At 49.2% G+C, this 22,910-nt stretch overlaps 9 protein-coding genes across 9 annotated transcripts; 5 read left to right on the forward strand and 4 right to left on the reverse strand.

Moving 5' to 3' along the window:
* Positions 1–1,476: 1,476 nt before the first annotated feature.
* On the forward strand, positions 1,477–2,400 carry N7518_002115 (PIG-L family deacetylase; the record flags this gene model as incomplete). The annotated part of the gene is made up of 1 exon (XM_057183043.1): positions 1,477–2,400. One exon carries the CDS (start codon positions 1,477–1,479, stop codon positions 2,398–2,400), a length of 924 nt encoding a protein of 307 aa, XP_057044493.1.
* Positions 2,401–2,774: 374 nt separating this feature from the next.
* N7518_002116 (uncharacterized protein) lies at positions 2,775–4,670 on the reverse strand (the record flags this gene model as incomplete). Its single annotated transcript, XM_057183044.1, has 1 exon — positions 2,775–4,670. One exon carries the CDS (start codon positions 4,668–4,670, stop codon positions 2,775–2,777), a length of 1,896 nt encoding a protein of 631 aa, XP_057044494.1.
* An 892-nt stretch (positions 4,671–5,562) lies between these two features.
* Positions 5,563–6,031, forward strand: N7518_002117 (U4/U6-U5 snRNP complex subunit LSM3; the record flags this gene model as incomplete). Its single annotated transcript, XM_057183045.1, has 4 exons — positions 5,563–5,688; positions 5,749–5,841; positions 5,907–5,943; positions 5,997–6,031. The coding sequence occupies 4 exons, from the start codon at positions 5,563–5,565 to the stop codon at positions 6,029–6,031; spliced, it is 291 nt and encodes a 96-aa protein (XP_057044495.1).
* Positions 6,032–6,564: 533 nt separating this feature from the next.
* Positions 6,565–8,548, forward strand: N7518_002118 (putative GTP binding protein (GTPBP1); the record flags this gene model as incomplete). The annotated part of the gene is made up of 3 exons (XM_057183046.1): positions 6,565–6,615; positions 6,672–8,190; positions 8,238–8,548. 3 exons carry the CDS (start codon positions 6,565–6,567, stop codon positions 8,546–8,548), a joined length of 1,881 nt encoding a protein of 626 aa, XP_057044496.1.
* Positions 8,549–9,156: 608 nt separating this feature from the next.
* N7518_002119 (uncharacterized protein) lies at positions 9,157–10,072 on the forward strand (the record flags this gene model as incomplete). Its single annotated transcript, XM_057183047.1, has 3 exons — positions 9,157–9,310; positions 9,389–9,880; positions 9,942–10,072. The coding sequence occupies 3 exons, from the start codon at positions 9,157–9,159 to the stop codon at positions 10,070–10,072; spliced, it is 777 nt and encodes a 258-aa protein (XP_057044497.1).
* Positions 10,073–10,432: 360 nt separating this feature from the next.
* Positions 10,433–14,044, reverse strand: N7518_002120 (uncharacterized protein; the record flags this gene model as incomplete). Its single annotated transcript, XM_057183048.1, has 1 exon — positions 10,433–14,044. The coding sequence occupies one exon, from the start codon at positions 14,042–14,044 to the stop codon at positions 10,433–10,435; it is 3,612 nt and encodes a 1,203-aa protein (XP_057044498.1).
* A 310-nt stretch (positions 14,045–14,354) lies between these two features.
* N7518_002121 (uncharacterized protein) lies at positions 14,355–15,675 on the forward strand (the record flags this gene model as incomplete). The annotated part of the gene is made up of 2 exons (XM_057183049.1): positions 14,355–14,584; positions 14,673–15,675. The coding sequence occupies 2 exons, from the start codon at positions 14,355–14,357 to the stop codon at positions 15,673–15,675; spliced, it is 1,233 nt and encodes a 410-aa protein (XP_057044499.1).
* A 307-nt stretch (positions 15,676–15,982) lies between these two features.
* N7518_002122 (putative CorA family metal ion transporter) lies at positions 15,983–18,114 on the reverse strand (the record flags this gene model as incomplete). The annotated part of the gene is made up of 5 exons (XM_057183050.1): positions 15,983–16,076; positions 16,129–16,182; positions 16,231–16,283; positions 16,330–16,403; positions 16,461–18,114. The coding sequence occupies 5 exons, from the start codon at positions 18,112–18,114 to the stop codon at positions 15,983–15,985; spliced, it is 1,929 nt and encodes a 642-aa protein (XP_057044500.1).
* Positions 18,115–18,870: 756 nt separating this feature from the next.
* Positions 18,871–22,364, reverse strand: N7518_002123 (DNA-directed DNA polymerase gamma MIP1; the record flags this gene model as incomplete). Its single annotated transcript, XM_057183051.1, has 2 exons — positions 18,871–22,121; positions 22,190–22,364. 2 exons carry the CDS (start codon positions 22,362–22,364, stop codon positions 18,871–18,873), a joined length of 3,426 nt encoding a protein of 1,141 aa, XP_057044501.1.
* Between the last annotated feature and the right edge of the window lie 546 nt (positions 22,365–22,910).

The raw sequence follows: 22,910 nt of genomic DNA on the forward strand, positions 1-22,910 counted from the left end.
AAGAAAGTAGCTTCAGTGTTCAATCCTTGTTCGTCTCAGCCTTTTGTGGCTTGAATAGACTCTAAATATGACTTTTTATATACATCTCAATTCTTATCAGATCTTGCCTGGGGCAGACCGTGGATTCTAGGGTTGTAAGATATCCCAATTGTCTGAACGTCTTCTCTGTCATCTATTCGCAGGCGTTGCATTATCGATCTATGGGAAATGAATCAATATCAAGAGCAAAGCTTCCACCGTTATCTGGGACGGCGGTTTCGAAAGACTGCCGTCTTAACTAAATCGAGATGCTAGTTACAAGGAAGAAGAAGACTGTATGTTGTAGAGTTGATAGAAAGAGGTATTATCTGAATTGTTGGCAAAGTCAGCATCTGATGCAAGGGAAAGTGTAGAAAGAATTAGTCTCAAGGCGTTTCCCAATGAGACATATAGGTGTCACCTGGCACCGATGCTCCATTGATCTGATCTATAGTTACATGTGGTGCTTCAGACTAAGGCCTGCTACACTAATCTTTACCTTCTAACTTGAGATCTCTATCCATCTCATCAATTCATATTCCATCACCACTTGGGCATCCTAGGCTGATCTTGAAGGAAGCGATATGTAGATACCGACTCCGAAGGTGCAGGCGATATACACATCGAAGGGTTCAAATGGCGGAGAAAGACCTTCCAACATGAGAAATAACAGACAGTGACAGGCTGGCGATCGAGGCTTAGAACCTATCAACGAGAGGGCCGGGGAGCGCAGTCAATACTCAAAACGAAGACTGCAAGCTAACAGAAAATGAGGTAGAGGAAGAGAGGAAAGCAAATGCATTGAGGCAATAATCACGTCACTCTGCGCCGACAACAAACTTATGTTGTATAGTTTAGCATGTTGAATCGGGGTCAGTCTACTTTTTAGATCCTTTTGCCAATGGTGAGGCATTTGATTTCGGTTGCGATCTCCAAAAATAGTTATTTGGCTAGTTAACTATCTGGACTGATTGACTAAGGGGGAAAAGGAGGAGCTCTTAAGATGTATATGTATACGGCGGCGTCGTGCATAAATCCGACACGTGACCCTTCCGGGTATCGTTATAGGAATCACTTGAGCTTCCCCTATTCCGGATGCAAGCTCAGGCCACCGTGTTCTTTTTTTGGATTGTTTCAGCGTCACTATGGGCTTGGCTGTTACTTCTCCTCAGAAGTAGTTGACCGCTGTATAAACACGAGTGGGATGATTCGCTGTTCCCCACCATACACATGTCTTGACTTTGGTCGACCCTGATCCACCCGGTAAACAATTTCACCACATAACAATTGAGCACTGCATTGCACCAATCACGGCCCAATTACCATACCTACCGTATTATCACCCTAGATCGATCCTCAATCCTACTTGGAACACGAAGAAACGGAACAACGAGGCGCGGAACCCCGGAATCCCCGGACAACTCGTGCAAATCCGAACTACACCAATTGAACACCACAATGTCGACCTCATTCAATTGGACCGCGTTAGCGGTAGCCATAACCGCAGTCTTCATATTCTGGACCTTCTCCTCAACGTCCTCGTCACCCTTCACACGGTCCTTCCCACGCCTCGAAAACAAGCGCATCTGCCTCCTAATCGCACACCCAGACGACGAAGCCATGTTTTTCGCGCCAACCGTGCTATCACTCACCAAACCCGAGCTCGGCAACCATCTAAAGATCCTCTGTCTCAGCACCGGCGACGCAGACGGCCTAGGCGAGACGCGCAAACAAGAGCTCCAGAAATCAGCTAAGCACCTCGGGCTGCGCAGCGAATCGGACGTCTTCATAGTCGACGACGTGAACCATTTCCCGGATGGAATGGACAAGAACTGGGACGAGGAGCAGATCTCGTCGCTGCTGGCCTCGGCTTTCGCGCCGGAAATGGCGGCCCAGAAGAAGCTGCCCGGCAAGCGTGTCGATCGTAATAAGGCCCCTGCCGCTACTATCGATGTCATTATCACATTCGACAAGCATGGTATCAGTAATCATCCTAACCACCGCTCTTTGTACTACGGCGCTGTGAACTTCGTCCGCACGTTGATGAATGATAAGCCTGGATTTACTTGTCCGGTTACGCTGTATACCCTTACCACGACGTCGCTGTTCCGCAAGTACGCGGGTGTGCTTGATGCGCCGCTTTCCATGTTCCTTGGTGTCTGGAGTAACCTCGTTGCTGGGTTGACGGGCTCGAAGAAGAAGGGTGCGCGGGCTGAGGTTGGTCCTGCGCGGCTGCTGTTTGTTAGCTCGATAAATGAGTGGTTGACTGCGCAGTCTGCTATGGTCGTCTGTCATAAGAGTCAGATGGTTTGGTTCCGGTGGGGCTGGATCACTATTGGGAGATATATGACTGTCAATGACCTTCAGCGGGAGAAGGTCTAGGTGACAGTCCTTTCCTTGTTCCTGTTTTGGAATTGTTATGCTCTGAATGAAGAGCTAGCTTCCTATCTGCTCAGATCTTGTATCATTTGGCCGATCGCCCTTTGCCCGCATCGATATATCACGCTTCATGTCTGCATATGATTTCTCAAGGCCTAGGTGCCTTCTTGTATACTCATACCTACTACTTGGCTTACGCAGCTCATGTCTCGAGAGCCTTCATGATGGACATACATGTCCTTTAGTACGGAAAAAGTCCAGACACCAAAAAAAGACGAAGTGAATAATCGTACTGCAGATGAAATTGTACAATTGGATATCATGAATGGTGGACATCAAGCGCAAATGCTTCAAACGATACAAAAGAAAAGCCCCGATCAACACCAAGGATTGCTATCCCGCCAGAAGATAGAATTCTGGGGTTTAGCATCAAAGCCCAGGGCATGAATGCGACCATAAAACCCGCCAGAAGGGTTGTTCTCTTGCGACAAAGGATGATCTTCGGGGTAATCAACCCGCGTCTTGAGCCTTTTGAGCTTTTCCTTTAATTCTTTGGTGTGCTTGACCTGGAAGGAGTAGATGCGATTGAGCGGCGAAATGGACGGGTCCAGCTGGGGGTATTCATAAAGCAAGATTTCCCAGAATATCCTGTCATCGAGAACTTTGGGCTCAACCGGATGGAACAGTTCCGACCCATTTGGGATCCGCCGCGCATGAATGCGGCCATGCAGGCTCATGTGGCGGCTCTTGGAATTCGTTTGGCCTTGGAAATCGACTGTTCCAACATCTCCGTCTCTATATTCGTACCTATTACGCTCTGGCAGGAAGTCTTTCCATTCTTCCAATAGCTTAGGCCGTTCTTGAAGCTCCCAGGCTTTGGGTGATATGTCGTTCCACCTCTTTGTGATGATCATTGAATAGGCTATGCGTTGCATTTGATAAATTTGCTGGAAGACTTCGAGCCGGAGAAGATCGTATGTGTTGATGGCTTCGGCGAGCAGGGGACACCGTAGTAGTGACAGGTCTGGTTTCACGCCATTCTCTCGTTGATACTTGATTGGATCCCGCACTTTCTTCGCATCGTTCGCCGGTGGTCTCATGCTGCCCAATACTGGCTGCAGATATTGCACAACCAAATCTCTCGCTTCCTTCCTTTTTGCCCTCGTTTGGCTCAAGACGTCATATGCCTTACGCATGTCTGTTTTGCAGGCCTCCAGGTCGCCGTCCAGTTTGTTGGTTTGGGTCATATATCGGTACATTTGCAGAGTCGCAGGAACATTGTACGGCTTCGTCGTCAATACCTGAAACATCTCGCGGACCATGTCTCTTGGCACTTTGCCCGTTCGCCCATCTTCTGCCTGTCTCCGCTTGTGTTCTTTGGAGAGAGTAAATGTCCTTTCAAGCAACTCGGACCAGACCTTAGCTGAAATGGTGATGTTGTACGAGGAGGCCATGAAGTCGACTGTTCTCGTGGCGGCGTATATGTCGTTGTTTGTGCCAAAGGCATGAGCAACGGCGAAAAGAAGACGCTCGGTTGGGTACAGACCGGACCAAGTCTCATAGGGCGTAACCGGCGGCAGCATTGAGTCGTCCCTCTCAGTCAAGAGGACATCAACATCAACATTCCATACAGTCTTGAGGATATTTTTGGTAGCTTCCCTGTCGCCAACTCTGGCCGCTGCGAGGAGGATGTTAATGTATGTCTGCTCGTCCCCAGTAAGCCCGTCCTGGCTCATTTGACTGAATATATCCAGCACTGTTCCTTTGACACTGTTCCACGCCGTTGCAAAGCCACGCCATCCAGGATTCGGATCTACCATGCGGCGCTTTTTGTAGCTGTGAGGGATGATGCGAGTATTGTATGCTTCTTTTCCCACATAACAATGGTTCCAGACCAATCCTGCCATATAGTGATTATAGCACGCTGTGTCGGGAGCGACATTGTTGGCATGCATCCCATCCCAAAGGGCATTGACGAGGGGGCCATTTCCCATCGCCTGAGCACAGTCGAAGAGGTGAGTGTACTCGGCTAGTTGAGGTGGATACCCAGCCACGGTTCGATACTGGATGATCGTGAGCAAGTCCCTTGTAAAGTCATCGAACACCGCTTCCAATGTCTTGAGTCCTAGCATCAACACGCCCCACCCGTGCAGTGTATGGTGGAGATCTCGGTAGGGTATCACGAAATGAGCCGGAGAGAGGAGGTGCAGGGCTTCGATAAACACGGTTGGCGGCAGCGATCCCACTAGCTCTACCGACCGTGGATCAGCCATGGCTTCCCTCACTTGGTTTGGTTGTCCGTTTTCAATAACTCGGAAGAAGTTCGCCCTGTACCGCGCCTCCTCTTCGGGTGAGCTCCATTCCGGTAAAGGGACTTGTATTTCCTTTTCGAAAGTCGCAGGACGTGGAACAGCGAGTTCGCTGGTCCGTTGTCGACTTGTTGTAGTCAATTGTCGTATGGAATTTTGAGAGCAAGTTTGTCGCGTTCTTTGCGCAAAAATATCCCATGTCTTCGTATTTGGAGATGCCACGACACAAGCAATTTGCCTCGGGCGACCGAGATGAAGGTATGGGGGAAATTGTCTGGGCTTTCTGATGCCGGCTCCAGGACGAGACGAGACACCCCAGCGAGAAGCGCACTTCTCGATAAGTGAGAACCTTAGCATGGGAAAATGATAGCGAGGAATCAGTCTTTAAAAAACAAAAAAAAAGAAAACAAAGAGCACAAAATCACAAAATGACCAGGGGCTTGAATGAGGGGAAGGTGCGCTTCGACCCCGGATCTTTTGACAGGGTACTTCATGCAAGTTGTGATTCAAACTAAGCACAATAAGTACAAGACCCCTGTACAAATGATTAGGCGAGACTGTGTCAGATTACATGATTCTATGATTATTACATGTGGTTATTATGTGGTCGACTACCTATATCGCACATGTACAGACATCCAATTCCATTGATCCAATTCCATTGATCCACCTCTATACATCACCCCTGGGCTGTCTAGATCGCGTGTGGATACTTGCAAGACAGAAAACCCGGGGTAATTGCTGACTCAGCACACGTTCTGCCAAGCGCCACGCTAAGCCACATTGGGTACCAGCCAAAGCTCGTTGATTCTGCGTGTGGACCGGCACTTGACCCAAATCCAATCACCCTTCTATCATGGCCGACAACGAAGATACCGGCGGTCCATCCGTCTCAGAGCCCCTGGATCTCGTTCGTCTCTCCCTCGATGAGACCGTGTTCGTGAAGCTGCGCGGCGACCGGGAACTCAAGGGCCGCCTTCACGTAAGCTACCCCCACCTTGCAATCTTCAGAATAACTACTGACTATGATATGTGTATACAGGCCTACGACAGTCACTGTAACCTAGTCCTCGGCGATGTGGAGGAGACAATCTACGTGGTGGAAGAGGATGAGAACGAAGAGGAGACTTTGCGGGTATGGGATCATATGAATCAGGGAAGTTTACACGGGCGTAGGCTAATCTGGGTTATCGGATACAGACAATCAAGAAGCAAGAAGAGATGCTTTTCGTGCGAGGTGAGTCGGAGCAATTATGGAATATCTTGAGTGGGTTGCTGACTCCTACCTAGGAGACTCTGTCGTTTTGATCTCTCCCCAGGCATGACGAGCCTGATATGCCCTTGATATAGAGCACGGCGTCCAGCGACGGGAACAATACTAGGAAGGACACGAGATACCACAAAATGCAGTCAACATAGATAGGTAACGATACCATGGAAATCGGTTTATGATCATCCATACTAGTCCCGTTGGATATAGTTAGATATATATCCTTGGAAGCTAGAGGAGGCTGAGTATTCCATATGTTTCGACATTCTTCCTAGTAGATTTATAGAGTCACTGGTGAGCCCTGAGGTCTGCCTGGGCGGTCGATGACTCAACTGATGACTCCGACTTATCGATAAAGCTCCCCCCATGCCCCTTTGTACCTTGTACTCTCAACCGGAATACTTCAAATATTTACTTCAGTCTCTTTTTTATCTTTTGTTCATTGAGCAAAAGAGAGCGATGATCACTCGAATAACACTTCAACTTCATATTAACAGTAACGGTGGCCCGATCCACCGACCAATAACGTCACTACCCCAAAAGGCGGCACCGCGATCAGTCGACGGTTGAACTTCTCAACTCCACACAATGCCTCCAACCGGGAAACTAAGCTACGAGGAGCGAAAACGAGGTGAAGTGGTATGTGTCTCCAGGGAATATGTGATAAGTTCCTCATCTTATGTTCTTCAAATTAGGCTCTCAGTGAATTCGCCGAGTATGCCGATAAACAGCAAGCCCACCGCTCCGGCCAAGTCGCACCCAGCGACAGCGGATATTCCACCGCCAGTGTGTCGCGCGATCTAGAGGATCATGCAGAGCTCGACATTCTTGATCAGCTAGGGCTCTCCGATGCCCCCCACGCGGCCAAGCTGAAGGAGCTCCTACTCGGTACAGGCGATGCCGTCGAAGACAGCCTGCAAGTGCTAGCTGGGACATTACAAACACGCATTGATGAAGGCCATGGGGAGACCATCTTCGATCTTGGGTTGGAGGATGGTGGTGAATCCATGGGCTTCGACCTCGATCAATGGAAGACGGCGCTGCAGCGCCTGCGCGAGGCGGCCGAGACCATCCCCGCCCACTGCCGAGTATTACTGACCTACAACGTCGGAGGCCCTGAAGAATCACCTGTCACGCATGGCCGAGTACATGGTGCTTGGGGCAAGGTCCTCGTGCGCCATCACCCTGATACCATCGAGGAGATGGCGGAGCTCCGGATTGCCGTAGTGGGGAATGTCGATGCTGGAAAGAGCACCACGCTGGGAGTGCTGGTGAAAGGCGGTCTTGACGATGGACGTGGTCGTGCGCGAATAAATCTATTCCGCCACAAGCACGAGATCGAAAGCGGGCGTACCAGCTCCGTCGGGTTGGAGATCATGGGCTTCGACAGCCGAGGTGAAATAGTTGGCAATTCGCAAGGCCGGAAGCTCTCCTGGGAAGAAATCGGCAAGCGCTCTGCTAAGGTCATTTCATTCTCCGACCTGGCAGGTCACGAACGGTATCTGCGCACCACTGTCTTCGGTATGTTGAGCAGCAGTCCCAACTACTGCTTGCTGATGGTCGCCGCCAACAACGGTCTTATCGGAATGAGCAAGGAGCACCTAGGTATCGCTTTGGCCCTCAATGTGCCTGTCATGGTCATTGTCACCAAGATTGACATCTGCCCGCCAAATATCCTGCAGGAGACCTTGTCCCAGCTGACCAAGATTCTGAAATCGCCTGGCGCGCACAAGATTCCAATATTCGTCAAGAACATGGAGGAGACCATTAATACGGCCACGCAATTTGTCAGCCAGCGGATATGTCCTATCTTCCAAGTGTCCAATGTCACAGGAGAGAACCTCGACTTAGTACGGACCTTCCTAAACATCCTGCCGCATCGCGGTCAATATGACCCCGATGGAGCCTTCGAGTTCCTGATCAATGACACATTCTCTGTTCCTCACGTGGGTACAGTTGTCGCGGGCGTGGTCAAATCCGGTGTCATTCATGCCGGAGACTCGGTCATAGTGGGGCCAGACTCACTCGGTCAGTTCACCACCACAGTCATCAAGTCCATTGAGCGTAAGCGTATCCCGGTGAATGCTTGCTTTGCTGGCCAGTCTGGGTCTTTTGCCCTGAAGCGCGTCCGCCGGAAGGAAGTGCGCAAGGGGATGGTAGTATTGAAAAAGATGGATGCGCCTCCAAAGGTGTATCGGGAATTCGTCGCGGAGGGTAAGTCGTCAATTCAGGTTTTATTGACCACATGCTAATGAAAATAGTCCTAATTCTTTCGCATGCAACTACCATCAAGCCTAAATACCAGGCTATGCTTCATGTCGGGGCAGTCAGTCAGACATGTTCAGTCATTGACATCGATCGCCCTTTCATTCGTACTGGAGATAGAGCGTTGGTCGCATTTAGATTCGTACAGCGTCCGGAGTTCTTAGCCCCCGGGGACCGTGTCCTCTTTCGTGAGGGCAAAACGAAAGGACTGGGAATTGTTAAGAGCATCGGTTATGACCCGACCAAACCGTTGAGTGCAAATGCAAAGGAGGGAACTTCCACTCCTGCACCTACGAATACCTCATGATTAGATTTACTGTTGCTTTACTTTCAAGGGAGTTTCTTTGTTCTTCTTTCTTTGTTCCTCCACGTTTTGATATTTTTCTTGCTAAGCGTTCAGACATCGAGTCCTTTTGTTTGGATTGTATTTGTGTTTTATGTTTACCTGTTAATACACTAGTCAATTGGCTATGAGCAGGCTAGATTAGTTCTATTATTACTACCTTGTGCATCTATTTGTTGCTACTTGCTGTAGTATGAGGTCACATGATATATATTGCTTGACGTCACTCTATGACATACGCCCAGAGGATCGCCGCTTTCTTAGCAGTCCAGTTTATATATTATATCGGGTCTTACGAAAGACTGGGGTTCCATGTGCAAGCCACCGTGGCCCAATACCACTGACGTATTGAACAACGCGGCCTCAGCCTGTGGGTTCTTAAAGCTTGACCTGCCCAGAGCTTCTAAGCATTCAGCCCACTCGCCACTTACATTTCGAGTATACCAAACATCACTTCATTTCACCTTGCTATTATCATCATCCTTTACTTAGTATACTTCATCTGCTGTCCTATCATCCTTTATATCTTCTATACCCATTCGACATCTGAACTATACCACCACGATACAATCATGGAGACTGTCACCAAATACGTCAACGCTGCTTCGACTGCCATCTGGGGCGAGAATGACTCCAATAATGCCCAACAGCACGGCGAAGAGCCCGCCTCCGGTGTGCAAGGCCAAGGACGTATCACCGACCCCTATGATGGCGGCAACCGCGATGGTAAGTACAATATAAGCATATGTTTATACAAACCCTAAAACACATAATTGACCAATATATCTAACAATCCATCCACAGAGCAACCCGGCGCAATCCACTCAAACGCCAACACCGCACCCCTAAATGCCCACCTGGACAACAATCAATCAAAGCCCGAGGTCACTAGCATCACTACCCCCCATGCCCCTAGCTCTCTCACCGCTTGCACCAGCATCACCCCCGCTCTGCCCGTCTCCGACGGCCCTACAGCAGGCACCGAAGGCCAAGAAACCAAGCCTATCTCCAGCGGATCTACAGCAGACAGCGAAAGCAAGGAAAAGAAGCCTGTCTCCAACGACTCAACAGAAGCCACCGGGAGCAATGATGACAACAGTTCTAAACAAGAACAGCGCAGCACTTCACAGGCTGAAGGTGGCGAGAGCAGCGAAGCTCCCCACACAAGCCGTACCCATGACGTGAGCAAAGAGGCGCTCAAAGGCCCGCAGGGTCCTGCGCCGACGCCTGCTGAGGACTTCGAGAAGGAGTATAGGGGAAAGAAGCCTGCAGCAGAAGATGAGGATATTGAGACCAGTATGTTTCCCTTTTCCTGTGCTCGCTTTCTGTCGTATTTGGTGCTGACTTTTTGTTATAGATTCTCCAAGTGAATCTAGCGGGAAGTCGCCTTTGAAGCCTGAGCCTTCTCCTGAAAATGGCGAGAAGAACGGGAAGCTCTCAAAGGTGAAGGAGAGCGTCAAGAAGCATCTTCATCATTCGAGCAAATAAGGGCAGCATCTTTGTTTACAACGGATCTATGAAATTGTGATTGTGATGATGCCTCAGTTACTTTGACTTCGGATCTGCCTTTTTGGAATTTTTGAGAGTTATGTCTATATTATGCCGGCTTGTTTATTTGACACGCCTTATTTCGTTCAGGTGTATTAATATCCAATTGTGTTCCAATCATCTAACCTCCTCGTTGTAAATGTGATGCAAAAGAACAAAATGAAATTTCAAGGGCTATAAATTGGAAATAAATGGTAATTTACATTTGACCAAAGTCCAATTTCAATCTCAAATCCACACGCCGGAGCAGGGTATCCCAAGTGTAAACAGAAGCAAGCAACCATTAAGCCATCGAAACAATCACTCGAACAACATTTTCAACTCTTCAAGTCTGTTCTTCCCTTTGTCAGATTCACTATCATCGCCGCCAATCTTCAACCCAAGCGAGCCAGCAATATTCATTTTACGCTCTTGCACGCGCAGCATGCGGCCTTCTATGGAATCCTTGACCACGAATCGCGTCACATTGACATCGCGTGTTTGGCCCATTCGATGGACGCGGTCGATGGCTTGTGCTTCAATTGCAAAACTCCACCATGGATCCATCAGGAAAACATTGCTTGCGGTGGTCAGGTTTAGCCCTACGCCGCCGGCACGCAGGGAGATGAGTAGGACTGTAGGGGCTGGCGTTGGGGATGAGGGAGAGCTAGACTTTGCAGGCCAGCTTCTCCCTGGGGTATCGTCTTCCATGTCGACGATGTCATCGTCGGTAAAGCTTTCTGCTTTTGTAAACTCGGCCAGAACAGCGGCACGGGCCTTTTGGGGCATCGAGCCATCGAGGCGGAGATGGGAGATTCCGACTTTGGAGAGTTGTGGGCCAATCAAGTCCAAAAAAGATGTGAATTGGGAGAAGACAACAGATTTGGTATTTGCAGGGATGCGTCCGAGATGATTAATAAGGGCGTGGATCTTGGCTGAAGTATGGGCGGAAGGAGATAGGGGGTATATGCGACGGAGGGAGATTCGGGGGGCAGGTTGGGAGCTGGTTGGCGGCGTGCTGCTCACAGTGTCGTCTCCGAAGGAAACTGAATTTGAGGACGGGTGTCGTACTACTTCAAAGGTATTCTTTGCATCCACTGCGGCACGGCAGTTGAAGCATCGTGCCTTGACGCCCTTGTTCATTTGGTGTTGCAAGAAGTCTTCCAGGCATTTCTTACACGCACTATGCCAGCACGCTGTTACAGCTGGATCGATCATAGGCTCTTCACAACAGATAGGGCACTCGCCACTAGACTCGGTTTGAATCTGCCGGAGAGCATGGGCAGTGAACTTGACCATCGTTCTGGAGGTATCCTGAGAGTCGGCATTCTCGTTCTCTGCCGTGAATTGGTCAATGAGTTCTTGAAGATCCATGTCATCTTTGAACTCATTGGTTGCATCAGCCACTACCGCCGCACTCTCTTCTTCTGCAACAATGGCTTTGTTGCGTGTCATTATCGGGTGGCAGCAGGTCTGACGAAGGCGGAGAATTTGAGCGAAGATTGTGCTGTAAGACTTCAATAATGTGCCAGCCACGACGTTGTCATTATATGTTCGTTTCGCTCGGGTAAATATGCAGTCGTAAATTTCTCGTTCTTGCTGAGATAACTCCACCTCTTCAATAGTGACTGTCTTTTTGGGCAAAGGGACCAGTGGCTCACCCTCCGGAGTTTTCATCGATTTAGTTCGCCGAAGAACAAGAGGTTCCAGTACACTTTGCACGACATTCAGGGCCCGCACGTATTCTTTGGATTCGAATGGCACGGTGATAAATGTCTTCCAGAAGGAGAAATTGCTCCATGGCTCCACTTTGAGGAAACGCACCAGGCTGAAGAGATCCTCAAGGCGATTGACAATGGGTGTGCCAGTCAGTGCCCACCGGTGGGCTGCTTTTAACTCATAACACGATTTAGCAGATTTGGAACGGCGGTTCTTGATCACATGAGCCTCATCAAGAATTACTCGGAAGAATTCCACAGAGAATAGACCCCCGTTTGCACGGAGGCCCGGAGCAGACGACTGGAGACCGAGCTGGCGGAATTCCGACAATACCACACCATAACTGGTGACAATCACCTGTGGAGCTGTTTCATGATTGGATTCGCGGCATAAATCTTTCAAATTGACAGCCTTGTCCGACCCGTAATAAACAAGAACTCTTAACGTCCCAGCTTTGAGTGCCTCGCTTTCCCATTGAGAGATTAAGGATGTTGGTGCGACTACCAGAGTGGTGTACGGCGCATGCACCACCCCAGAGGAGTTTGGCATCATAGCAAGGTCGTTCACCGAGCTAATACCATTCGAAACCTGTGGATCAGGCTCAACTCTGTGAGAATGGACCAGACTGAGCATCTCAATGGTTTTTCCCAGACCCATTTCATCGGCCAGGATTCCCCCTCGGCAGTGTTGCTCTTGAGCAGGAAAGTCAACACTGAGATCTCCCGAATATGGGTTGACATAGAAATGGTCGATGTTTTTGACCTGCGGTAAATCTTTCTCGTCAACATCCTTCCTGGGCCAAATATATTCCTCCCACAATGGATGCATTGACTTCTCTCGAGTCTGCTTTGAGTCTTTCTCTTTTGATATCATCCAATGAAGGGCTTGTTGCTGGTACTTGCGCAGATCAAGGGTGAAGCTAGGTGCTGGATCTGCCGCTGGCATGTTGAAATCGAAAGATTGAGCTTTTTGATACAACGTATCGAGCTGACCTTCTTCCAGTTCTTCGCTGTCGTCTCCGCCTGATGAGTCGTTGGCATCCTTATTTGATTTGTTCTTCACGTTGTCATATTGTTCTGCAATTTCAGCGGCACGCAAAATGCCATCTCTTTTGTGCTTTTCCGTAGTCGGGTTGGTCGACGTAGGATGAAGATTGATTTCCTGAAACAATTTCACTAGACCGACTTGGCGTAGTCGCAGATTCTTCTCCTCGGTGCTCTCCTTCTCTTCAAACAGTCCAGTGGATCGGTTGTCATCAGTGTTAAGAGCATTGAGCGCCGCGCTTTGAAAGGCTTCCTTTCGCAAGTAGACTCGGAGTTGTAGATATATGGTATCGTTGACTCGCACCTTGTCGGGTACAAACACACAGACTCCTTCAAACCGACAGATCTTCTGATCAATCAGCGTAGAAACCCATTCAGCGGTCTCATGTGGCAGCCTTCCAATTTCTTGCCCCGAGGTATTCGTGAATCGAGTCAAAACATCGCTTTTGTGATTGACAAATGCTCTGCCTGTTCGGCTACGTTTCATAGTTGGCTGCGAGCGTGCGCGTTCAATGTGGACAGGGTCTCCATGCTTGAGAAATCCGAAGCCACTTCTCGTTGCCCATCCTCCCACGCCAAATGCGCCAATATACCTTGCTGGTGGCTGATTTGGCAGTACCGATTCACTTCCAACTGGTGTACCAGGGCTAGGCTGTACACAAAGATGGGGTTTCCGGCTTCTGGCCGGAACGCTGCCATTTATCCGTACAGGCTTCTTCCATGATCCATCAAAGTATATGTTAACAGCTCGCTCAATGTTATTGGAAGCAGCCGATTGAATAGTTTTGATTGAATCGGCAGGTAGTTGCTCTCCTACGATACTGGTGAAAAGGTCGACATCGAAGCCATCTGTGATCGTGTTTGTGAAGTTGACCGTTACTTCCTCGCTTTGTTGGTCTAATCCATTATGGCGTGGAGAGGGAGTAGGCGCAGCATCCGCAATGGGTGACCCTAGGCTTTCCGTCATTCGGACTTGTGTATGGTTCTGATCTGTTCCATTTTCCAAATTAAGAGGGCTTTTTGGAATGCGGTCGATTGACAGAATCTCGTGTTTCGGGCAATGAGGTAGGGACGCGTCTGTATCTTGGGGTTTGGTGGGTAACGGTGAGGATGGAGAGTCAGCGAAGAAACGCTGTCTCTTTGCTGGGTGTTGCTCTACATCCTCGCTCATATTGGCTGTACATCGAGCTTCGTGACGAGGAAGAAAAAAGGTGGGCTCGGAGGAGACGCGCCGAGAGACGCGGCGAGAAACGCGGAGAGTACGGCAGCCGAAATGGGCCAAATTACAGTCCAGCGGATCGACGTCAGTCCTCAAGGGAAAATATTAATGGATTTTTGATATCTGCACTGTTCAAGATATATGAATTCTCCTTCTTTGAATTTCTTGAATTTACGCCGGTTTACTATGATTCTTTAATATAATTCTCTTATTCTCCAATTCTGAGGTGGCCAGGGCATCGCTGACAAAGATTGGCCGGCCAATGCCTTTGCCCCGATTACATCGAATCTTTTCCCCAGAGCTTGTCGACTTCACATTGAGCATGTCTTTTCTCAGGACAGCTCGGCCATGCCAGGCGAAGAGAGCCTGCACTTTTTATCTGCAAAGCTTCCAATCCCAAAAACGACACTTCAGCCGGACACAATCTATTGCCGCACCCATTACCGCAGAACAAGTCCAAGGCGCTCACAAATATTGCGTTGCTCTTCTCTCGTATGAAACACCGTCCTTATGGTCACCAAAGCCTACTGAAGCTCCCATGGAAATAAATTCAGAAGCTAACATAATTCTCTTCCCACAGAAAATATGACCGCCCCTCCTACACACTGAGCACCTTCATCCCACGACATGCGCAATCCTTCTACATTGCGCTGCGCGCATTAAACGTCTCCCTCTCCATGATACCCGACACCACCTCCTCTCCCACAATCGGACTGATGCGACTTCAATTCTGGCGCGACTCAGTAACGAAGATTCTTGCCGGCACACCACCAAAAGAACCCGTCGCTATCTTGCTTGCATCCGCCATCTCCGACCTCCACGAGCGCACGCAGGGCCGCGCGCACATAAGCAAGGGCTGGCTGACCCGTATAATTAACTCGCGGGAGCGAACTCTAACAAACGACCCATACCCAAATATCGCCGCGCTGGAGTCCTACGCCGAGAATACATACTCGACACTAATGTACCTCACTCTGTCGGCATTGCCCATGGCCTCGATAACTGCAGATCATGTTGCATCTCATATTGGAAAGGCAGTGGGGATTGCGGCTGTGTTACGTGGACTGCCGTTTGTTGCGTTCCCTACGCCACCTGCTCAAGCGCCTCCTGGGGCTGCGGGTCCCGCGCTAGGAGGGGGTGCGAAACAAGGAGCCGTAATGTTGCCTCTAGATGTTATGGCACAAGCTGGTGTTAAAGAGGAGGATGTCCTTCGATATGGAGCTCAAGCAGAGGGTCTCCGGGATGCAGTCTTCACTGTTGCGACACGGGCAAGTGATCATTTGATTACTGCGCAGCAGATGTTGAACAACCTCCGCGCCGGGGAGGATGTCGGCCATGACTTTGAGCATGAAGGCGAAGAGGGTCATGAATACGACCTTTCCCCTGGTGCTCGGAGCAGCGAGTCACCTCTCGAAGAGGTCAACCGGGCATTTGGCGTTTTCCTACCCGCGGTCGGCACGCGCCTGTGGCTGGATCGCCTTGAAAAGCAAGACTTTGATGTTTTCAGTCCGGATTTGCTTCGGTCAGACTGGAGACTTCCGTGGAAGGCTTACTCGGCCTATCGACGGAAGTCTCTAGAATAATGGCATGTAGGCCATGTATAATATGTGTAATATACTACTTCAGGTTTCGGACCGTTGATGACTTCTTTTGTACATGAGGAATGTTAAAACTGTTACCACGATGCAATGTTGAACAGTGAAATATACATACACTGATCTCTGAAATCATACTATCAACAAATGAGTTCTAAATACTGTCCAAGTGAAAAGTATCTGTACAAGACCTGACTAGGTCTGAGCAATAAAATGTATAAAAATCAAGCAAACCCCGCACGCAGCAACGCCTTTATACAATGATTGGGACAGCGAGCTGTAGGACGTTCAGGATCTATTTCTTCGTCCTCTCTTGTCTCTGCTTCCTCGAGCTAACAATCAAACGTCGCTGAGCAAGCATGACAGCGTAGCGTTGGATTTTGTCGCGCCTAAAGATGCAGGTTAGTGTCGGCTGTTTTCGACAGGAATATCAGAACTTACATCAGGTAGAAAATCGTAACGAGGACGAACGGTACCGCAATCTTCCAGAAATATCTTCTAAAGTCAGCAACAAGTCTAGAAGAAAGGGGTTGAAAGACATACCCTTCACTGTGTTCGATTCCCGCGAAATGCGTGAAGTTCATTCCGAAATAACCCTAAAACTGTTAGAGGATTTTCTTAATAGTTTCAAGTCATACATACTGTCAAGAATGTCATAGGAAGATAAAGACAAGTCACAAGAGTAAGCTGCTTCATACTTTCGTTCTGGTAGGCACCTGCACAGGATATTAGTCCGTTGTTTTTCTTGAATTATCCATAGAAGTTGAACGTACCAATAGTGTTGAAAATGAGGTCAATCATGTTATCAGCGTTGCGCCGCATCTGATCGTACCCTTCAACGATAGTAATGCAATGATCTAGGGCATCGCCCAAATATGTATGGCACATAGAGCTGATCGTAACACCTGTGCCTCCAACACTCTTCAGATTTGGCGGTACAGTCCCAATATGTGGGCGGGGATCAAGATATTCTGCAGGAGTTGCAACTGGGCTAAGGGGATTCCGTAGGACACCAAAGCCTGGTGTGCCAACGGGCTCAGACCGGTGATCACGGAGAGCGTTAATCACAGCCACTATAGGCTGCATATGGTTCCGCAGAACAGCAATCTCAGATGTCAAAATATATAAGGACTTTGACTGTTCAATGTCTGGATCAGTCAGAACCTCCAGCTCGAGGTCTCCGATGGCGTCTTGATAAGCCATCGTGACTGGAATCGCAAGATCAATCACAGCATCCAGAATGGCCTGCAAAAGCATACTGGCATCGCATGACTGTCGAAGGATAGTCTCTGGCGTATTGAGGCGCCTGACAATTGGCGACTCGATGTCATCCGCGCTCGTTTCGAAAAAGGAGGTCACCTCATTATCGGTATGTAGGAAGATCGAAACTTGTTCCAAAGTGACACATAATCCTTTGGCAGAAAGTGCAGCATGGCGTTCCATGAACTCAATTCGATCTTCATTGGGACCGCCGCGATATCGCTGAAGACTCCTGGCAGATGTGTCTGTGTTGGCCCCAACATTTCCAAAATGGGAATTTTGTGTTGAATTTTGTGTTGAATTTTGTCCAAGCCCAGGACGAACGCTCGATCCATATTTCGCCATATCCTTGCGCTCCTGTCTTGTGGAGGATCTGAACCTGAAAATGTCCTTCAATGCCGCCATAATAACACTCCACTTCGTGGGTCGCCTCAACGAAATCGAGCTCTTGTCACTGACCACAGAACTTTTCCGGTCCCTTGACTTCCATGGACTGACTGGATTTTCCTCCTCATCTTCCGAATCAGAGGAGTCCTCTTCTTGTATCTTCACCAACTTTTGCAATGTCAGTACAACGAAGGCATGGTCCGAGTACCAATCCACTTTCGTGCGGTTAGTGGTATGGACAACATCCTCAATTGCAAGCCGATGCAATCTCTTATGATTTCCAAGAATCTTGATCACATCCCAGCTCAACCCATTGACATTGATCCACCGGCATTGCACCCAGGGCTCTTTCTCCCGCTGCAAAAATTGCTCCAGTGTGTCATTGTCCAACTCATACTGTCGCATTTCATGTTGTGAGAAGTCCACCACCGTAATCTGGCAGCGTCGTTGTAGGTCCGCGGGTATGTTGGACGCCCATTCTGACGTGTACGGCGGTAGCGGCTTGGTTGGGTCAATGCCGGGTTCGGTTCCTGGTTGCCAATTGGGATCTTGTGCGAATCCTTCGGGGTGGTATGAGCGGGCGGTATTGCGTCTGGCTCGGCGTTTTGTCGTCTCGGTGGAGTTCACTCGTGCTGCTGTGGTGAATGCGGGAGACGCGGCTCCCTCTCTCTCTCCTACTGTTGGAGCGACTTGGGAACTGACTGACGGGCGGCCCGCCTCAACATCGACCTCGGGTCGTGTCGGACCCTGCTGTGCATAATCGACTGAGTGTATGCTCATCTTCACGGTTTATATAGATGCGCACATCTAATCGTGACGGTGGAATGACGGGTTCTCATCGGCTCCGGACTTCGATATGCTGCGGCTCACTGATGTGAACCCGGCCCAGGGGTTGGTCAATGCCTGGTGGGTATATACCCAGGATATTTGTACAATTGGTGCACCTCTCATCGAGACACCACTTCGGGGGAGAACATGTTGATGCGTGCGGGATATGACGTCGAAGAGCCGTTTTCTGCCGCGTCCTACAGAAATAGTTAAGACAAAACCGGTCAAATGGAAAGGCTGAATTTTAACATGAAAGATAACAAAGACGAGAAAATCGAAGGAACGAAAGCAAAGAATAAATAGTAAACAGGAAAAAGAAAGAAAAATAATAGGAAACAGGGGGTTTCCCGTACACAGGGGGCGGAGCGCCTTATTTTATTTTAAGGGAGAGGATGGACGGGCACAGCCCTATAAGGCACTCTACTTCATACGTGTCCAGCATAGGCTATGGAGTACATATAAGGACTCTTGAACTCATTGAGATAGATTCGTACAAGTACATATAAGTACACGGGTTCCATTCCATCACATCACATCACCATGCACCATACAGTAACGCCGTCCCAATGCTGGCTTCCAATCACTCCAGATATAACAACATCCACAATAGTTAAACAAGATAGGGAAAGCAGAGAAATAATTACAGTAAAAAAAGGCTGCCAAAGAGAATATAAAGGTAATGAGAGAAAGAGAAGGAGGGAGACAGCATTATACTCGGGCTATTGCCCGTGGTTTCCAGGGAGGACGGTGGAGTCCAATTTGAGGCTGTTTATTCCCATGAAAACTAGGCCGGGAGCCGTGGAAGTCGGGATAGAGGCCTGACTCCATCTCCATCAGAACCGCCCGCTGGGGCTTTGCTGAGCTCCAATTGGTAGATTTACCTTTCGGTTTGGTAGAAGGGGTGCGAGGAGCAGGAGCGTTGACACTAATAGCTGCGCGTGTCTTCTCCTTGATGATATCGCGAAGCTCTTTGTCATCTTTGGTGATTTGAGCTTTGATGAAATCAATGTCATTAGAAGCTTGGAAAGCGGACATGACCGACTCCCGTGGAGTGTATGGGTATTTGTCGGGGTTTGGAGGCGACTGGGGTGTAATGGATGGGTCCAAGAAAGCTTCCTGATCCTTGTCTAGGAGCTGAGTAATATCCAGCGTTTCACCATGCGGGATTTTGTGAGGATGAGAAGGGGTCACACAGTCCATGTCGACTTCTTTGCGAAGGACATGGTCAATGTCAACAGCCGAGAAGTATGCACATGATTGGGGGAGGTCATCGATTCCTACTTGCTGAGAGAATAAGGCACGAGTCCAAACGTTGGCAATCTGCAAAGCCATTGCAGCGCGATACCTATCCTCATCTTTGACAAGGTAGCGAATTTCATCGTGAACAGTGATGGCCAAGCGGGCCTGAATGTTGAATTGTCGGATAAGATAGTCCATGCTAACGATCAAGAGGTGAAGATAATCGACACCCGACGACTGAATGGCCCAATTGATTCGGGATGTCATGAAGCTGCCTTTGTTAATGAAACGCCGCATGAGCGCCTCGGTGATGCCAGCACCCAAAGCAGGGGTTCTAGGTCGTTCCTGGTCTGCGAACTCTTCGAGTTTGTTGAACACAAAAGATTCAGTGCCACCTCGCCAAAACGGCGTCTCACTCAAGAGGCGACGTGAAGTGCGCGTTCCCTTAGTCTCTTTGTACAAGTTCTTGGCAGTCTCTTGTGTCTGCTTTTCAGTTAGAGACGGATTGAACTGGCGAAGTAAAGTAGCGGCGAACTTGACGCCTGCCCCGTAGATTCGGCCGTAGTTGAAGACCTTGGCGTCATTTCGCGAGATTCCCAGAATCGACGCACTTCGTGAGTGAAGATCCGTCCCCTCAGCCTTAGACCCTTCTAAGCACATGAAGCCGATTGCGTTTCCTCCGTGAATCTGGAATGGGGCATCTCCGACAAGACTTGCAATCCATAATTCCTGGGAGTCGACATCGGCTCCAACGAACGAGTAGCCCGGCGGTGCTTTGATCATAGCCTTTAGCTCTGATCCAACACGGTTTGCCTTCGCATTACTTGCAGTCAACCAAGTATTTTCCACGGCGCGTCGAGTGATGGTTCCCATTGGAATGACTTGAGGCAGAATGAATCCGACACGATTATCGCCGGCTTCACTTTTCTCTCCGCCTTTTTGCGCCTGATCTTCATAGACCACGATTTGACCCTTGATTCGATCTCGGGCGCTGATCCAATAAGAGCATGACGCGTTCATATCCAGCGCTTGTTTGGCAAGTTCATACTGAGATGACAGGATCCCACGTTCGAAATACTGCATATACCCCTTGCCAAGCGGATTGGTACACCTGGCCTGTGGGCCGTCCTTGTGGGGGATTTTGAAGTATATAACTTTTCTATCGTCTCGCAACTCGGTGTTCTTTTCCTCTGCCATATCGCACATGACGACTGGCTGATTCTCATACTGTTTGATTTGATCACGGGGAACGCGGAAAGTCCATCCGTGCAGGTCCGACCAAACAAGAGGGTAGCTATCCCAGGACAGTTTAAGCAAAATTGGCGCAATGCGAGTTCGCACCGTCAAGTTAATATCGGCGGCGTTTGAGGTAAAAAGATCCTTGTACCACTTGGGCATTCCTGGTTTCTTCTGCCTTGCTGCCGGCCGAGGAGGATCACCCTTCTTCTTTCCTTTGGCCATTTTGATCTCTTGGCCGGACCAGTCCAGCTGTTGTAGCCAAGGATCAATCGTGTAAATGTCTGGTTGGTCTTTATACTTCAATGCTTCGTCGCATAGTGCTAGCAATTTACTCTGGACATCGTCAAGCCGCTTATGATATGTTTCCTCTGCGCTGGTAAGATACTCTTCCCATGATTCATTGACTGGCAAAATGACAGAGGATAAGTGTCGAAGAGCGCCGAAACTGACGGGATGCGGGCAAGTCTCGAGAAAATTGGGGAAAACCTTTCGGTAGACACGGTGGGTGATGGCAACATCGGCAGCACAATAGTCGAGAAGTTCCTCCAGTCTGCCCACAATAGAGTCACGATCAAGTTCACCGAACAGATCTCTCTGCGCCTTATCGATGGTGACATCACAATGAAATTTGGCCACATCACGCAGGGAGTTCACCGAGCTTCGCCCAACCCAAAGCTCCTCCTCTTCTTCTCTCAACATGTTGTTTTCGAGAAGTGCGGCAAGCTCTACAGAATCGTGGTCATTGGCGATTTTATCTCTCATGTCCTGATTCTTTTTGTGGCGCATCCAAGTCGGTCGCTGCTGCGAACACATGCCGTTGACCGCCACGTGGAGGGACATTGTGTCGAGAAAGAAGTTTTGAGACTGCTGCATGTTGTATTCCTCAAGGACTCGGGCTCGGTCGTAACCAATATTGTGGCCAACCACAATGCGAGGTTGAGTGGGGTCTCCCAAGGGTATCAGCTGGACTTGATTCTCTGACTCGCCAAGTAGCCACGGTGATATCCATGCATACCAAGCTGTCGGGCTTACCGCGCAGGCCATGACCGCAAATGGATTATCTTTGTACATGACCTCGGTGTCGAATGTTATCATTGATTCATTTGGTGCGTCGACAGGCTCAGAAGTGCCGTCAGTGTGGTATTTCGTCCATCCGCTGCGTTGGACCCATTTGCGTGGTTTGGCCGGACAGGTAAGAGCCGCATATGACTTAGCCCATGACAGGTACGGTTCGGAAGAATCCATTCCAAGTTTGTAGAAGTGTTCGTCCAACGTTTGCCCCTTGAGAGCAGGAAGATCGAATGCGATAGGACCGGCGCCATTTTGAGATTTGCCCAGGAGCTCATGTCGAGCCAAATGATCCTTCGAGAGAGCGACTAGTGCTGGGTCCGGAACGCGACCTTTGTTTGGGAAAACTTGAGCATGGACATGGTCGCTGAGCTGTTGGACTCCGATGTCATTGAATCTGGATGAGGAAGGGACTGCGCGAGATCAGTAATTGCGATTTGATTGTTTTCTTATCGAGAAGCGCAAAAGACAGGGCACCCACCAGAAAGAGATCGTCTTGTGGTCACATTGTCGGCGGAAGTGGAGAATAATCTTGTATGACTTCTGTCTAATTGGTAGCACGATGGCGGCTTAACCAGGAACGGCGAGCTTCGTCGCAAGAAAGATTCCACGGCACCCTTGGAACAAGGAGTGCAGGAGAACTTCCAAGATAACATCCTAAATAAGAATTTGGCAATTTTAGGTCATGTTAGAAGTGTGGCGACAGCCGTAAGGCTGCACTAGTAGCCTGAAAAAAAATCCGAAAAAAAGAGGTATGAAGATGGACGTAGCTAATTTCCATATCATCGCCTATCGCAGATCCGGGCGTCATGCAGGTCGGAATATTGTTTTCCCTGTATACTTGACCGCCTTCTACTTGTAGACACTTTTCACGTGATGTGACGCAGTAGTATCTGGCGGTCACCCCTGACCGCCTTCCATTTATAGATACACAATACGAAGCGGGCTTATCTGATCCCCTATCGCCACATGACCTATTTGATAAGACCCATATGCTGGCCGGCATTGTCGCCATCATCTGCTTTGATCGCTGAAAGGCCCCGATTTTGCCGACAAATTTCTTCTTCTTAAACCCACGGTCGCTGCATTTTGTCTTAGCGAAATCTTCCAAACTCCTGAGGCTGTTCGTCGGCCATTAATCCTAGATCTTTTCACATCCTCTCCCACACGGCAGCACAGAGCTGCATACGGCTTTCCTTCCC

The sequence above is a fragment of the Penicillium psychrosexuale genome, assembly GCF_028828465.1.
Source record: "Penicillium psychrosexuale strain IBT 29551 chromosome Unknown utg000002l, whole genome shotgun sequence".
Classification (NCBI taxonomy): domain Eukaryota; kingdom Fungi; phylum Ascomycota; class Eurotiomycetes; order Eurotiales; family Aspergillaceae; genus Penicillium; species Penicillium psychrosexuale.